Source organism: Rhopalosiphum padi, chromosome 3 (assembly GCF_020882245.1).
Source record: "Rhopalosiphum padi isolate XX-2018 chromosome 3, ASM2088224v1, whole genome shotgun sequence".
NCBI lineage: Eukaryota > Metazoa > Arthropoda > Insecta > Hemiptera > Aphididae > Rhopalosiphum > Rhopalosiphum padi.
Window position 1 is genome coordinate 81,010,816 of NC_083599.1, and position 16,309 is coordinate 81,027,124.

The 16,309-nt window shown below is 26.2% G+C and overlaps 2 protein-coding genes across 2 annotated transcripts; both read left to right on the top strand.

Annotated features, from left to right (window-relative positions):
* Window positions 1–1,314: 1,314 nt before the first annotated feature.
* Window positions 1,315–3,018, top strand: LOC132926126 (zinc finger MYM-type protein 1-like). Its single transcript, XM_060990465.1, has one exon. The coding sequence runs from the start codon at window positions 1,315–1,317 to the stop codon at window positions 3,016–3,018; it is 1,704 nt and encodes a 567-aa protein (XP_060846448.1).
* A 7,595-nt stretch (window positions 3,019–10,613) lies between these two features.
* On the top strand, window positions 10,614–15,588 carry LOC132926127 (uncharacterized). The gene is given in 4 exon segments (XM_060990466.1): window positions 10,614–10,702; window positions 11,807–12,121; window positions 14,771–14,972; window positions 14,974–15,588. Coding segments are annotated over 4 exon segments (1,221 nt in total).
* Window positions 15,589–16,309: the final 721 nt, after the last annotated feature.

Below are 16,309 nucleotides of genomic sequence, written 5' to 3' on the forward strand. Positions count from 1 at the left end.
TTTAAACTTTAAATAGTTTAATTGTTTAAATACGTTCTACGTACCTGCATTTTGCAATGGCTGTTCCCAATCCCCAAAAAAATATCAAAGATTTTTTCAAACCGAAAACACCTGGGGAAATTCAGGAACTTACACCTAACGAGGTAAGTTTAATACTGGATTTATTTAAATTAATTTATTATATAAATTATACCTATAATATATTAATATTTGTATATTATGTTTTAATTTTTGTAACAAACTAACAAACACACCTAAGATTATTATGCTTTTTTAATTAATGATCGTTAAAAGCTGATTTTTTATACCTAGTTGCTTTAATTTAAATAATTTTCAGTGTAATGTTTATTTTTCTCTACTAAAATTAAAAAGAAGAAATATATATTTACCTAATAAAATTTATATTTTGAGTAGATCTCAGAAGAATTTCACTGTTTTCTTTAAATATATTTCACTTACAATAGGTTTTTTTCTTATATAAAAAGGTATAGTAATAGTTATGTACTATGGTATTATTGGTATTATAATTGATTGTTAAATTAATTTTAAATAAAAGTAAATTACCACTTTTAAATATTTTTAAATCATATAATAATTAGGAATTTAGGACTGTTATTTCATAGTTTCATACTACTAACTACAGTGTATAAACTATAGACTTATAGTATAAACTTTTTAAATAAACAACGACAGAACACAGTATTATAATAAATGCATGCATTTAAGTATTGTGTGGGCATTAATTTCTCTGATTCAACTCTAAATTGTTATAAAAAGTATATTATATTAAAAAAGGCACTATTTTTTCCAGGAGTCAGAGATAAAACAGGATTTACAAAATAATGTCAGTGATGTCACATCAATAACTTCAATTCCAAAAAAATGTAATCAACCCATTCTTCCTATAATTGAAACAAAAAATCAACCGTCAAATAATTTTATTTTTCCAAGACACAAAAATAGATCATTTTGTGCAAAGTGGTTTGAAACGTTTACCTGGCTTCATTATGATGAATCTAAAGATCGTGCATTTTGTTTTGATTGCATTTCATTCTACCATAAGACAAATAATAAATTAAATAAACATACAGAGTTATCTTTTATAGTAGATGGTTTTAATAATTGGAAAAAGCCTCTGAAAAATTGAAATCCCATGAAAACAGTAAAATGCACGTCAACTCTATACATTTTCTTTTAAGTATTAATACAAATATATCAGTCGTTTCTTTATTATCAAAACAAAAAATTGAAGAACAAAAAAATGCATCTACAGCTTTATTAACAATAATAAGTACTTTGCGATACCTTAGTCAGATGGGATTAAGTATTAGAGGTCATTCTAATAATGATGGCAATTTTATTTCCTTATTAGAAGAAAGATGTATAGATGTTCCATGTTTAAGATATTGGATACAACAGAAAAATAACTGGCTTAGTTCAGATATTCAGAATGAGATATTAGAAATAATGTCATTAAATGTACAGCGTGAACTCATTAAATCAATAAAAAAATCAGAGTACTTCTCTATAATTGCTGATTCAACTACTGATATTTCTTCTGCAGAACAATTTTCCTTATGCATTCGCTATGCCGATTCAAATTTTGAAGTTCATGAAGTATTTACTGGTTTATATAATACACCTGATAGTAAAGCGTTAACATTTTTTGACACAATAAAAGATGTATTAACACGGCTTACTTTATCTACATCAAATTTAAGAGGCCACTGTTTTGATGGAGCTGCCAATATGTCTGGGAAATTGAACGGGGTGAAAAAATTAATTGAAGATGTTCAACCAAAAAGTTGTTTTGTACACTGTAGTAATCATTTGTTGGATTTGGCATTACAAGAAGTTGCACGAAAAAATAGTGCTATGTGTGATACCTTTACTATGGTCAGAGATGTATCAAATGCTATTCTTGAATCTGCTAAGAGAAAAAGTATTTATGAAAATATAGTGTTAGAACCATGTTACAATTCTTCTGAATTAGGTAGTATAAAACAAAATCTACTTCCATTTTGTCCAACTAGATGGTCTGTAAGAGTTAAAAGTTTAACAAGATTTTTAGATAACTATAACAGAGTTCAAAAAACATTAGATGAAATGCTTTCAGGGAGTGTTTGTATAGCAGATGATAGAAAATCAACACTAAGAGGATATGTAAAAAAATTTAAAACAATGTTTTTTTTGACTATTGCAATACATATCTTTGGTCCTGTAGAACAATTGGCAAAAGTGCTACAAAATCCTAAATTTTTTGCATCTAATTCAATTAAAGCTGCGGATACATTGAAGAAAACATTAATATCATTCAGAACTAATGAAAATTTTGAAAAGATATTAAATACTGTTAAGTTGCATGCTGAAATATGCGTATTGGAACCACTTGACGACACTAGGCGCATTCAAAAAATACCAAAACGACTTCAATACACAAATAACCCTCCAACAAAATTATCATCAATATGTGAATTGAAGAAAGATATGTTTGAAATAGTTGACTATTTAATAAATGAAATTGATAGACGTTTTAATCAACAAGGTCTAAAAAACTTGGTTAAGTTAGAAAACATAATTGTAGATCAAAACACAAAAACTCACCAAGAACTTACTAATTATTTAAATAATATGAGTGAGGATTTTGACATAAATAAGCTACATGCACAGCTTATTATGTTACCATCCATAGTATCTATCACTAGTATTTCAGATACTATTAATAATTTGAAAAATGAATATTTTAATGTTAAAGATTCTTTATTTTCTGAAATCACAAAACTTATTAAATTAATTTTAACAATACCAGCATCTGCTGCGACTGCTGAGCGTTCTTTTAGTGCTTTAAGAAGACTAAAAACATATTTGAGATCTACAATGACCCAAAAGAGATTAACTCATATGATGATATTACACGTTCATAAGTCTATGACAGCAAACATTGATTTGAAATTAATTGCCAAAGAATTTGTTTCCAGAACTTCACAAAGGAAATCAACATTTGGAAATTTTTACTAATCTTGGCAGTAACAATTTAAAAAAAAATATTCCCAAAGGTTAATTTCCTTTGTGAATTTTATTTTATTGTATTTATATATTGTTACTTTTAAATATAACTTAAGGTATTAAGTAGACATATTTTTTTATATTTCATTTTTATATTTATTTATATATTGTTACTTTAAAATATAAATTAAGGTGTTAAGTAGATACATTTTTTTATATTCCATTTATGTATATATTGTTACTTTTGAATAGAACTTCAGGTATACAGGGTGATTTTTTTATCGTGAACCAGTAAATATCTCGGTAAATATTAGGAATTTTAAAATAATTTTTTTTTTAAACTTTCTAGGTTTTACTATTTTACACTGTGTTACAAGTTTGATAATTTTAACTTCTTCCCTTATTTGATAAAAAACTATCAACTTTCGATTTTCAAATGGCAATACATATTTTCGATAACAAAAATTTATAAACATACTGAAAAAAATAATTTTAACGTTTATAGAATTTAATTTCAGTAATCCGTTCGCGACTTATTACCGTTTAAATATTCGTTCAATTTACTGCTACCGGGTAGTTTATCAAACCAAACAGTAAAGACCAGAAGTAAAAACGAAATGATATCTTAATTTAACAATACCCATAACGATCATAATCGATAATAAATTTTAGGTAGCAAGATAGATAAACAATACTGTTAGAAAAAAAAAATGTCCTATCAACACTCCCACCAGAAAACCGTGGTGTCAGTGAGCGACTAGCCTGCCGCATCGAGGTTGAATCAGTTATAAAGTATAAAAATAACATATTACAATTTACTATCGTGGTTACATAGTACATCACTGGTTACTGATTCTTGGTATAGTACTTATCACGTATTATTTTAACAAAAAAATGATAATAAATGGCGGTTAACTGTTTCTGAAAACATGTGTTTATAGGTTAACTGTTAATGTTAATTTTCCATTATCAAATATCGAATATTAATTATTAATTAATTAATATTCTTTGAACGTTTAACCACAGAATACGTTTTAAGTAAATACTATGTAAATGTGTATTATTTTAAATATAAATTTAAGGTTTAAACCAATTATTTCAATGCATATGTATATTGTGATAGTGTTTTAATGTTGTATTTTGGTTAAACAATTTGAATTTAATTAAAAGTATACTTCAATCCAATCAGCAATAGTATTATGTGTATGACAATTAGTTTTCATAGTTTTCCGACAACTTTTTTTGTATAATTTATTGGTAAGTTCAATCTAAAATTAATAAATTAGAATTTTTTTTTTTATTAAATGATTTATGCATAATATTATTGGCAAATAATAACCATGGTTCAAATATCTTAATTTTATTTCAGTGGCAATTCGTAGAATTGGTGTAATTAATCAAAAATAACAGTGAAATATATGACTAGCTCAATTTGACCAGCAATTAATGCAAATTCATATTGCTTTCTACTGGTACCTATCTGATGACTATAAATTAATAAATAAAATAAAATTGGAATAAAAGAATAAAATATACATATATCTATATTATATTTTAATCTTTTAACAAACTAAACAATCTATTATGTAAGTATGAATTTTTTTTATAAAATAAATAATTTGATGTTAAGTTATTGGTACATAACATAAGTAGGGCGGCGCTTTCCATTACCGCACAAACATGACCCAATACCGCACAAAGTGTATAACCCAACACCGCACACAAAAATAGTACGATACCGCACAGATTTATAAAAAGGTATAGCCTAATTCCGCATACAACAAATGGTACGATACCACATAAATTTATTAAATATAAAAATTTTACATAGAATTAAATAGTTAAAAATAATTTTTAGTCATAAGTTGTAGTAGTATTAGTAATAATAGTAACACAAATGTAATAATTTAAACATAAATGTTATTGTAGATACCTATATTGGTTTAAAATGTAAACCAATTTGTACACTGTGAATACAATCTTTTACAGATAAAGTTTAATAATGTCGTTATAGATAATTGTCGATAAGTGACGATAATCGTCCAAAATATAAATGTGCGGCAATGGGATATCCAGTATTTTAAAATCTGTGTGCAGTTTTGTCCCATGCATATTTATAACGGGCGATGCCCAAGTAGGGCTATGGAGTTTTTATTAACCTAAATTGGCAAATTAAAATTTTTTTTTATATCTGAGTGTCATTTTTATGCAATATATTAAAAGATTTTTATATCATAAAATATTAATTAAAAATTAACATCATTTCAAAAATAAGTGTAAAAATCAATAATTTTTTAAAACATCCATAGCCCTAAAAATATGTTGTACTCTATGTATAGAGTAGATAATGTAAAGTATGTTCAATGTTCATTTAATTTGTATTAATTTATCTAGGGTAGTGGACATGTTAAGTGTTAATATTTTTTATTAGGTATGACCTTACCCAAATCCTGCAAAAATTTGCACTACGGAAATTTGTTCATGTTCTAGTAAAATTATTAATAACTAATGTGTTTATTGCCTTTGATAATTTAGTATTGAATTAATGTCCATTATTTGGTCTATTCACATACAAGATAGTTTTAATATAAAATGAAAATCATACATTATACGAAAAATATATACTAGTATAACTTATAATTATAAATGGAAAATCGGGTAGGCACGATGTACAACGAGCTCTAGGCCTATAACCTTGTATCAGATTAACAACACAGGACTCATTTTCTCGATGCACAAACCACTGTAATATCAGTCTGATGTAGGTTATTTGTCATGTCACTTAATTTGTGTAATCAAAATAATTTACCTATTCTATTTTTTTTTTTAGTATACATAGGTTTGATTTGTAATTATTTTTATGTTTAATGAAAAGAAAACCTTTAATGGAAGGGGCATTGTAAAAATGTATAATTAAAAAAAAAGAAGAAATATGTGAATAGACCTTTAACTACTTTAGTCTTAGCTCTATACCCTGAATCCAAGTACATATGGCAACCATATACATTTATATCTGCACATTTATGAATTATTTTTCTAAATACATAGAAATTGTTGATTTACTTTGTTTTAAAATGAAAAATGTTATCTGTTTAATATAATCATTTACTATAGTAATTAAGATACACCATATTGTTTTTTAAAAAATATTTATTTTGTAATTTACTAATTATAACTCATCAATCTAATATAGAAATATAAATTATATTAAATAAATACATATGTATTTGTATGTATTTGGAGGACATATCTTTATCAAGACGCAAAACTTTAGTTTGGCAGCAGGACGGTGCTCCAGCTCATAATAAAAATATTATAGAGTATTTAAATTGCACTTTTGGTACAAATTGGATGGGAACGTACAGTCCAAAAATATGTTGGCCACCTCGTAGTCCCGATCTGACTTCGCCATATTATTTTCTTTGGGGTTATCTTCAAAGTGTAGTTTACAAAGAAATGCCTGCTAATGTAAATGATCTTAAACAAAAAATTAAAGATGCTTGTTCTAATATCTCAAATTATGTTTTAGTGAAAACTACTACAAATGAATTACTTAAACGACTGGCAATTTGTTTGGAAGTAGATGGTCATCAGATTGAACATCTATTAAAATAAATTATTAATAAACTTTAATTGACTACTTACAAGTATTGTGTATGTGTTTGTTTGTTTTAATTAAATTTTGAACTTAACTAATCCTTACTTTCCTTACCAATATTGGAAGCTTTTATAAATTATAAGGTATATTCACTATATTCTAAGATGTATGTATTTCAACCATGGTTACATAGTTCTGTGATAATATTAACTTCATACTTCATAGGCTTAATTTTGAAACATGAACTAAGATATAATATTGTTCCATGGTATACAAATTAATTTAGTTAATATTGTTAGTGGTATCCCTGGTATTGGTACTATAGTACTTTTCTATGCTATGGTAGTACAAAACATTATAATATGTAAGTATGTTACTTATTTTCTTTGTTTCATATAATAAAACAACTTTATAAATGTTCACTCTTTTTAAATTTTTCATTAACTTTTTTACATTTATTAATTAGTATTTAGTTTTTTAGTAGCCACTAACCAGTAGGATTAATATGTTCAAGACGTTGAAATAAGTCATAAATAATTGATAGGTAGTTTTTATTCAAGTTTATTGAACTTATACCAAATAATGGACATTAATTCAATACTAAATTATCAAAGGCAATAAACACATTAGTTATTAATAATTTTACTAGAACATGAACAAATTTCCGTAGTGCAAATTTTTGCAGGATTTGGGTAAGGTCATACCTAATAAAAAATATTAACACTTAACATGTCCACTACCCTAGATAAATTAATACAAATTAAATGAACATTGAACATACTTTACATTATCTACTCTATACATAGAGTATAACATATTTTTAGGGCTATGAATGTTTTAAAAAATATTGATTTTTACACTTATTTTTGAAATGATGTTAATTTTTAATTAATATTTTAAGATATAAAAATCTTTTAATATATTGCATGAAAATGACACTCAGATGTAAAAAAAAATTTTAATTTGCCAATTTAGGTTAATAAAAACTCCATAGCCCTACTTATCTTATGTACCAATAACTTGACCTAATTATTTAAATATACAATTAACTATTAATGTGATCATATCATATCAAGTATACTTTTAATTAAATTAAAATTGTTTAACCAAAATACAACATTAAAACACTATCACAAAATACATATTATGCATTGAAATAATTGGTTTAAACCTTAAATTTATATTTAAAATAATACACATTTACATAGTATTTACTTAAAACGTATTCTGTGGTTAAACGTTCAAATAATATTAATTAATTAATAATTAATATTCGATATTTGATAATGGAAAGTTAACATTAACAGTTAACCGCCATTTATTATCATTTTTTTGTTAAAATAATACGTGATAAGTCCTATACCAAGAATCAGTAACCAGTGATGTATTATGTAACCACGATAGTAAATTGTAATATGTTATTTTTATACTTTATAACTGATTCAACCTCGATGCGGCAGGCTAGTCGCTCACTGACACCACGGTTTTCTGGTGGGAGTGTTGATAGGACATTTTTTTTTCTAACAGTATTGTTTATCTATCTTGCTACCTAAGATTTATTATCGATTATGATCGTTATGGGTATTGTTAAATTAAGATATCATTTCGTTTTTACTTCTGGTCTTTACTGTTGGGTTTGATAAACTACCCGGTAGCAGTAAATTGAACGAATATTTAAACGGTAATAAGTCGCGAACGGATTACTGAAATTAAATTCTATAAACGTTAAAATTATTTTTTTCAGTATGTTTATAAATTTTCGTTATCGAAAATATGTATTGCCATTTGAAAATCGAAAGTTGATAGTTTTTTATCAAATAAGGGAAGAAGTTAAAATTATCAAACTTGTAACACAGTGTAAAATAGTAAAACCTAGAAAGTTTAAAAAAAAAATTATTTTAAAATTCCTAATATTTACCGAAATATTTACTGGTTCACGATAAAAAAATCACCCTGTATAGTGAATATATTTCTTTTATATTTCATTTATTATATTTATTTATTTATTTATATTATAATATACTACCTATATCAACATTAAAAGAATAAAATATTAAGAAAGGATTTCTGTTATTAATCACAAATAAAATATATGTATTATAATTGTTATTAGGTTTTTATGTTTTGCCCCCCCTCGTGAAAAATAGTTCCTGCGCCACTGGTCGTACCTATATTATTTGTATTATTTACAGTGTCGGCCTGGGATATGAAAGGCCTAGGCAGGGATTTTTTCTAATCATTTTGTATAAACTAAGTTTAATTGTTATATTAAAAAGACATTTATTTAATTCTCTATAAAAATTGGATTTATTCAATACTTTTTTTGGCATTCGTGTAGCAAGTGATCTACTACTTTTTTTAGGTGTATCAGGTGATCTACCGCATTATACAAGTAACTTGTACAACTGTTGTAGACTTGTAGTTGGTGAACTACAATTATTATTACATATTATTATATTATTATTATATTATATTATATTACGCTATCATATTAATACGCACATTATCGCAGACCGATAGAATGCGTTAGGTCACATCTTTAAATGAAAGTACTTCAAAAAATGCATGGCACTACATCGGAACTTTTACCTCGTCATCTGATTGAAGCATGGTGAAGAACGGTTAATCCTCTAAATAATTTTTTAAAATTTTTAAATGATACTGAAAATGTTTACTGTAAATTGAAATCATTATTATATTTGACTAATTATTTTTTATTTTTGACAAATATTTGTATGATATAACGTACTCGTAGTAAAAAATATAATATGTTTTTATACTATTAAATAAATTAATACTATTAAAATGTAGATCACTCGTCCTGAATTCGCAGATTTTAACAACTAGATAAAAATTAACAAAATAAAGAAGGTAATACTTCAATAGTTCTATACATTCATGTTTGACATGGTTTTCTGTTATATATTTTAAATAACTGAAATTAGCAGAAGCAATGTATTACACGTGAGATAAAACTTAATTTTGAATTTTATTCTTACCTTGTAGACGGTAAAAAGCAAATTTTTTTTTAATTTTTGTCGTTAACACATGCAATTAAGGCCTCTTTTTGTTTCGCCTTTCTTTTGGCGTGTCCACATTTAAACCGTTGTTTATGCATTTTTCACTATTTTTGTTAATTTTAATGTTTAATATAGATACACAAAACTACAGTGATCACCAATAGGTACTGGAACACGCGCCACAGTGCCAGTGTGCCACACAGTCGTATGCCCGTATGTATACAACTATTTACTATTGAACTACAGAAATGATAAAACTCCGACTCGTATAAGCAGAACTGTAAATATATTTATATATCGTATTATTATTATACTGTACGAGCACTACAAGCTACGAGCGATAACATTATGAAAAACATGAAGTATCTGAAAATAGAACAAAAATAATTTACGAAAAGTAATAAATTCTCGATTTACGTATAACCACCGTCCACCGCACACCGCATTGTTACAATGGTACATTATATAGTACAGCAACTACAGATATAAACTACCGATATTAAATACGGTTTTCTATAAATCTAATCTCAAAATAAATCTCAATATTCCCAATAATACGGCCGATGAACAAAAACAAATATTGTTTATACCTACATGATTATGGTATTTTTCTTGTACTTGTAGAGTGGTTAAAAATATTAAATTAGTCAATTTGCATCTTTATTAAAATTATTTTCAATCTTCATCACACAAGGTTTTTGTTAAATGGTCCAAGGGCCTCCATACATCAACACAGGATAGGGCCTACTGGGAAAATCCCGAATTCCCGGTGGGCCTATCCGCCACTGGGCGGTACCATTTCAATATACTAAATAATTTTAATAAAATATTTTTATTTATATTACACTAAATTTAATCTAATTTATTTTATAATTATTATAAATTTTAGTATTATATTCATATAATTTAGTATTTACCTTTTTCTTCTTTTTCTTTGTCGTCGAGGTTCAACTATTCGGGGTACAAACACTTTGCCACTTTGCGTCAACATGATCTTTTTAAATCCCTATCGTTGTACAAAGGAGAACTCATGTCCCAGAGGCATGGGAAGTTATGAACCTCCAAAATTAATTTTTCCGTATCAAACATAATTTATTGATAATTTAAAAACAATAATATTAAAAAAAAATAACAAAAAGATCGTGTTAATTTGAATTATTTGTTTTTATTTAAAACGTGTATCAACTAATTATACTACCTAATAGGTAAAAATATACATCTATAATATAAATTATATATAATAATATATAAATGTATATTACAAATATATTTTATAAGTTTTTAATTATTTAAATTTAAAAATGTTTATTAATTATTCATAAAATTTTCAAATTCGGTCACCGATAATCCGCGCAGTGTGATCGAACAAACTGAATTGCATATGTTGTGCTTTACATCCCGAAACGCATCCGGACGGTTGGGCCGCAACACGTTGCGGTCGCTTCCAGACGGTTTTTAATCGGTTCCGCAAATTGGTCTAGTCTGGCCCTGATAACGCGTTTTATATTTAAACCTATTTTATTTTGGCTGTTGCGGTTCAATTACCGATCGGCTCCTGTTAGTCGGCAACCGTCAAAACGCATAGTGTGATCCAAGCCTAAGTGCCGGATCACACTGCGTTTTGTCGGTTGCCGATAAAATGTATCCCGATTAACCGCAATCGGCAAGACCGACCATACTACGCGTTTTATCGGTTGCCGATTTAAAAAGCGTGGGAAATACTTTAATTTAAAATATTATGTTATTGCAGATATTAGACTAGTAATTAAGTTTATGTTTGATTTCATCGAAATTAAGTTCGTACAAATTACTAAATTATTAAATTACTAGGTACTGCTAAAGATTAATAAGAATTATTTATTTAGAATATAATATAAAGGATTTGATTTCGACGAAATGGTAAAATGTGTATGACAAACTGTTATGTCATTAGAAAATGTTAGAAAATAATTTGTTTAAGGGTACACTAAGTATGATATAGTTCACTAATTCACTATCTGGTGTAAAAGTGTTTGGATGTGTTGTTCACTCTCTCTTATTTTTCAAGATTTAAATTTCTTAAATTATTCCAAAAACACTAATTTTTTTAAATACATATTTAAATAAAATTCAGGTAAGTTTTTAAATATTGTGTCACAATTCAATGTAATTTTATAATATAATTTAATATTAATGGATATAGAATTCCTTTAAAAATGAGTTCTCTTGCGGAAATTCTTTGTTTGGCCGAAGCTGCAGGTGAACTTGATGGACCAATGTCATCTAAACGTAGAAGATACTGGGTCCACCCACTTAATAGTAATCGAGAGAGTGATATGCGATTTACAACCTTTTTCAATGACATCAAAAAATACCCCGAAAAATTTTTCGATTATTATCGTATGTCGATCTTGTCATTTGAAGAGCTATTAGAAAAAGTGAGGCCAAAAATTACTAAAGAGATTACCCATTTACGTAACCCAATAAGTGCTAAAGAAAGATTGACGGTCACATTAAGGTATCACTACCATTATGCTTGTTTATCAACAATGTTCAAAACAAATTTTAAAATACATACCGAGTGTTTTAATTTATTTTGAATACTGTTCGATGTTCATAGTTTAGAAGAGATGTATTTTTATTTTTCAAAATTGACATTTTAAATTAACAATAATCATTAGTCTAATCATATTTATTAAATATCGAAACGATATGTATTTAAAAATGTAATCTTTAATTATCTAAAAGATATGAATAGACCACTAAAAGTATAAATATTAATTTTCAAAGTTTTATTCTTGATGAATTTTATAAGGGATTATGTAATGAAAAATACGATATTATAATTATTATTAAAATAAAAAATAATAATATTGATTATTTTTTATTAATGAAATATATTTAAATTGTTTTCTTATACAATTTTAATTATTACTTAGATATACATTGTTACAGGTCGATATAATATATAAATATAAATATATCTTAAATAAAAATTAATAAATTATAATAACTTGAAAAATTTGTTTTCAAAAATAATAGTAATAATAATATATTTAAAATGTAAATATAATACTTGAAATTTGAATAGAATATTATCTCATGAGTCATAACTTTTGAATAAAAATGTTTATTTATATAATATAAATTAACAATGAACATTAATATAGGATAACATAACCTACTTGGTTGATTAGGTAATAATATATTTATAGCTAAAAAAATGATAATTAATAGTACCTAAAGTTATAGAATACAAAGTGAAAATTAATATTATATTTATGAATTATTAGATGGTGGAAGTTGCGATATTGGTGTATATTGTTGGGTTTGAATAGCATGTTCTGTGTTGGAGTATTGTGAGTTAAGGGGATTTATAGGAATTTCAATGGGGGGTACCGATGTTTGCGATTGAGATGCGTATGGATATGAGTATGGATGTGTGGATACAGAAGAATAATAAGGATATTGCATATTATTAGAAGTCATGTTTTGAGCCAGAGGGTAATATGTGGGGTATGAACCATAAATTGGATGATCGGGTGTAGTTTGTGGTTGAGTTATATTTTTTAAATATTTGAGAGCATGAATTTGAAAATCTAATTTTTGATCATTATTTAATTTTTTTAAATATGGAAGAAATGACATAACTAAATGTCTATCTGGATCCAATTCTTTTTCATTATTTTTATTTAAATGTTCAATCAACGTTTTTTGAAATGGTGTTACATTTGTAGATTTTTTTTTCTTATGAGTTTGATGTATTGCTGAGTTTGATGAAATATTAAGCTCTACCTCAGACACTTCAGAAATATCATTATCTATATCGACAATGTCATCCACACTATGCTCTGTTACATCATCTTCTTCAACAGCTTCACAATTACGAGTTGTTCTATAAATAAAAATATAAAATTTTTGTTAGATACATAAGAATGTATAAAAACTGTTTTATTAATTTAAGAAAAATTCAAAAATAAATAAAAATCGAAAATATCTCATGGCTATAAACTAAACTGCGTAACTTTCCGGTGAACTTTTTCTGTTTGATAAAATAAGTAAAACTTGTTAGGAACCTTCTACTAAAATGTCCAAACGTAAGCTATGAAAAGAAAAAGTTTTATGAATTTCTACTGAAAAATAATTTAGAAAATTTAAAAAATCTCATATCTATAAATAGCTCAAAAAAAGTCGAATTTTTTTCAAATTCTACCATGTATGGACCATTTTCATTTTAAAATTCGTTGAAAATTTCAAATATCTATGATTGATTGTTTTTGAACTACAACAAAATACCAAACATTTTTAAATAGAAATTCGTTAATTTACCAATGAAAATCCAAAAATTCGTAAAATTTTTAATTCAAACGTTCGTAAAAAATTAATAAAACTTTCCAGTAAACTTTTTTTTTTAAGGTAGCATGAACATTTAATATAAGGTTTCTCAAAAGTTTTTCTGTTATCAAAAAATATCGAAAATACATTAATTTTTTTTATATCTAGACAATATATACTTACTTCCTTTTTTTACTTGTGTTATTTAAAAAAGATAAACACTCAGCGTATGTATTTGTTGTATGCATCACGAATGTGCCTCCATTTCTTATTCCTCAATTCATTAACTAAATATTTATAGGTAATATCGATAATTTGTAATAATTACATTAAAATTGTCTAATAGAAATAAATTGTGTGGAGTATAATATGAATATAAAATAATTAAAAATACCCTTTTTACGGTTTTTATTGTTGTGGTGTTACCAAACAAAAAAAATAAAATACATAGTCGACAATTTTTATAAACAGGATTTAACAGGGCTTGTCAAAAAAAGTTGATCCTAGTTAAAATTATGACAAATAATATAGGAAAATATACTTAATAATAATATACTACTTTCTATCTATTACAAGAAATTCCCAAAAATTGTGTTTTGAAAAAGTTATTAAGTTTCAAATTAGTTTACTCCAAAAAAATATTGATACTTTAAACAGTTGTAAAAAATAACCTACTTGACTTAAATTAACGTTTTACTATCGAAATTTGTCTAAAAATTAGATTAACAAATTGGTTATTTTTCCAAAAAAAGCAATTAAATAAATTTTTTTTTATTTTCGGTATTGATAATAATATATAATAATATGTATTATAATATGTATGTTTGAGCAGATATTTGTCAACGGGGATTCATTTTTCTGCACTACATTTTGATTTTCGTATTGGCAAGAGTACTATTAACCAAATCGTCTGTGAAACTTGTCAAATTTTATGGTCAGTGTTACAACCCACGGAAATGCCCGAACCAAACCGAGAAAAATGGGTTGAAATTTCTGAACTTTTTTATAAAAAAACTAATTTTCCAAATTGTCTAAGGGTCCATTGATGGAAAACACATTAGATGCAGAAACCCAAACAATTCTGGGTCTCTTTTTTATAACCATAAAAAGTACTTTTCCATCGTACTTATGGCAGTGGTAGATGCAAATTTAAATTTCATTTTTATCGATGTCGGAGCTTACGGGCGAGAAGCTGATTCCAACGTTTTTCGACAAAGTGTATTTGGTAAAAAGTTGTATACAAACCAACTACAAATTCCTGATGCGGTATCGTTGCCTTTGACGAAAAATAATGCACAACCATTTGTATTTGTTGCCAATGAGGCATTTGGTCTACACACCAACTTATTACGACCATATCCAGGACGTGGGCTGAATAATACTCTTAGGATATTTAATTATAGGCTATCGAGAGCAAGACGCACTCTCGAGTGTGCTTTTGGTGTATTAGCTAATAAGTGGAATGTATTACATACAACTATTCTAGTTGAACCCGATTTTTGTAATCACATCATAAAAGCATGTTGTGTTTTGCATAACTTTGTTCGAAAGAGTGACGGGTGTAACTATGACGAAAATATTTCAGATACGGCCTATATTAATTACCTAGAAGATTTTCAAGGACATGGTAGACGTATACCGTATACGTAGTACGTATTTTCATATAAATCGAAATGGAATGGAAATTAGAGATAATTTTGCAAATTATTTTATTAATCATGGGGCTGTTCCATTTCAATATAGAACAACACTTTAGTTACCAATATGGCAATATATATAACATTTTGTTGAAATTAAAATGTTAATCTTATTATTATTCTTGATTCAAAAATTTTTGAAATCAAATCGCATTTTTCGTATGTTTATTGTATATATTATTATTATATTATTATCATAATTTTTAGTATAAGTACATAATAACCATGAAGTATATTACCAAGTAAAATTCTTTTCTAAATATTCTATTTTAAATTAGCCATATTGTATCGTTATAAATATGTAATCGAGATATTATTATTATTATTAATTATTATATGATAAAACAATTGTGACAAAGTGTAAAATGTACGAAAACTAGGTACGTATTTATTTTAGTTATAATATATTTTATTTAGTTATAAAAAATATATTACCTACATATCTTATGGCTATATTATAATTTTGTAGGTATAATTTACATAATTACATAGGTCTTACCTTTTTCTCCTTTTTCTGTTGATGAAAAATTATTCCAATTTGTAGAATAAACTACTTCAGCTACCTTCATCCAACATGATTTTTTTAAGTCCTTATCACTATATTCTTTAGAACTCATGTCCCATAAACAAGGATAGTTCTGGACTTCCGAAATTAATTTTTCCGTTGAATACAT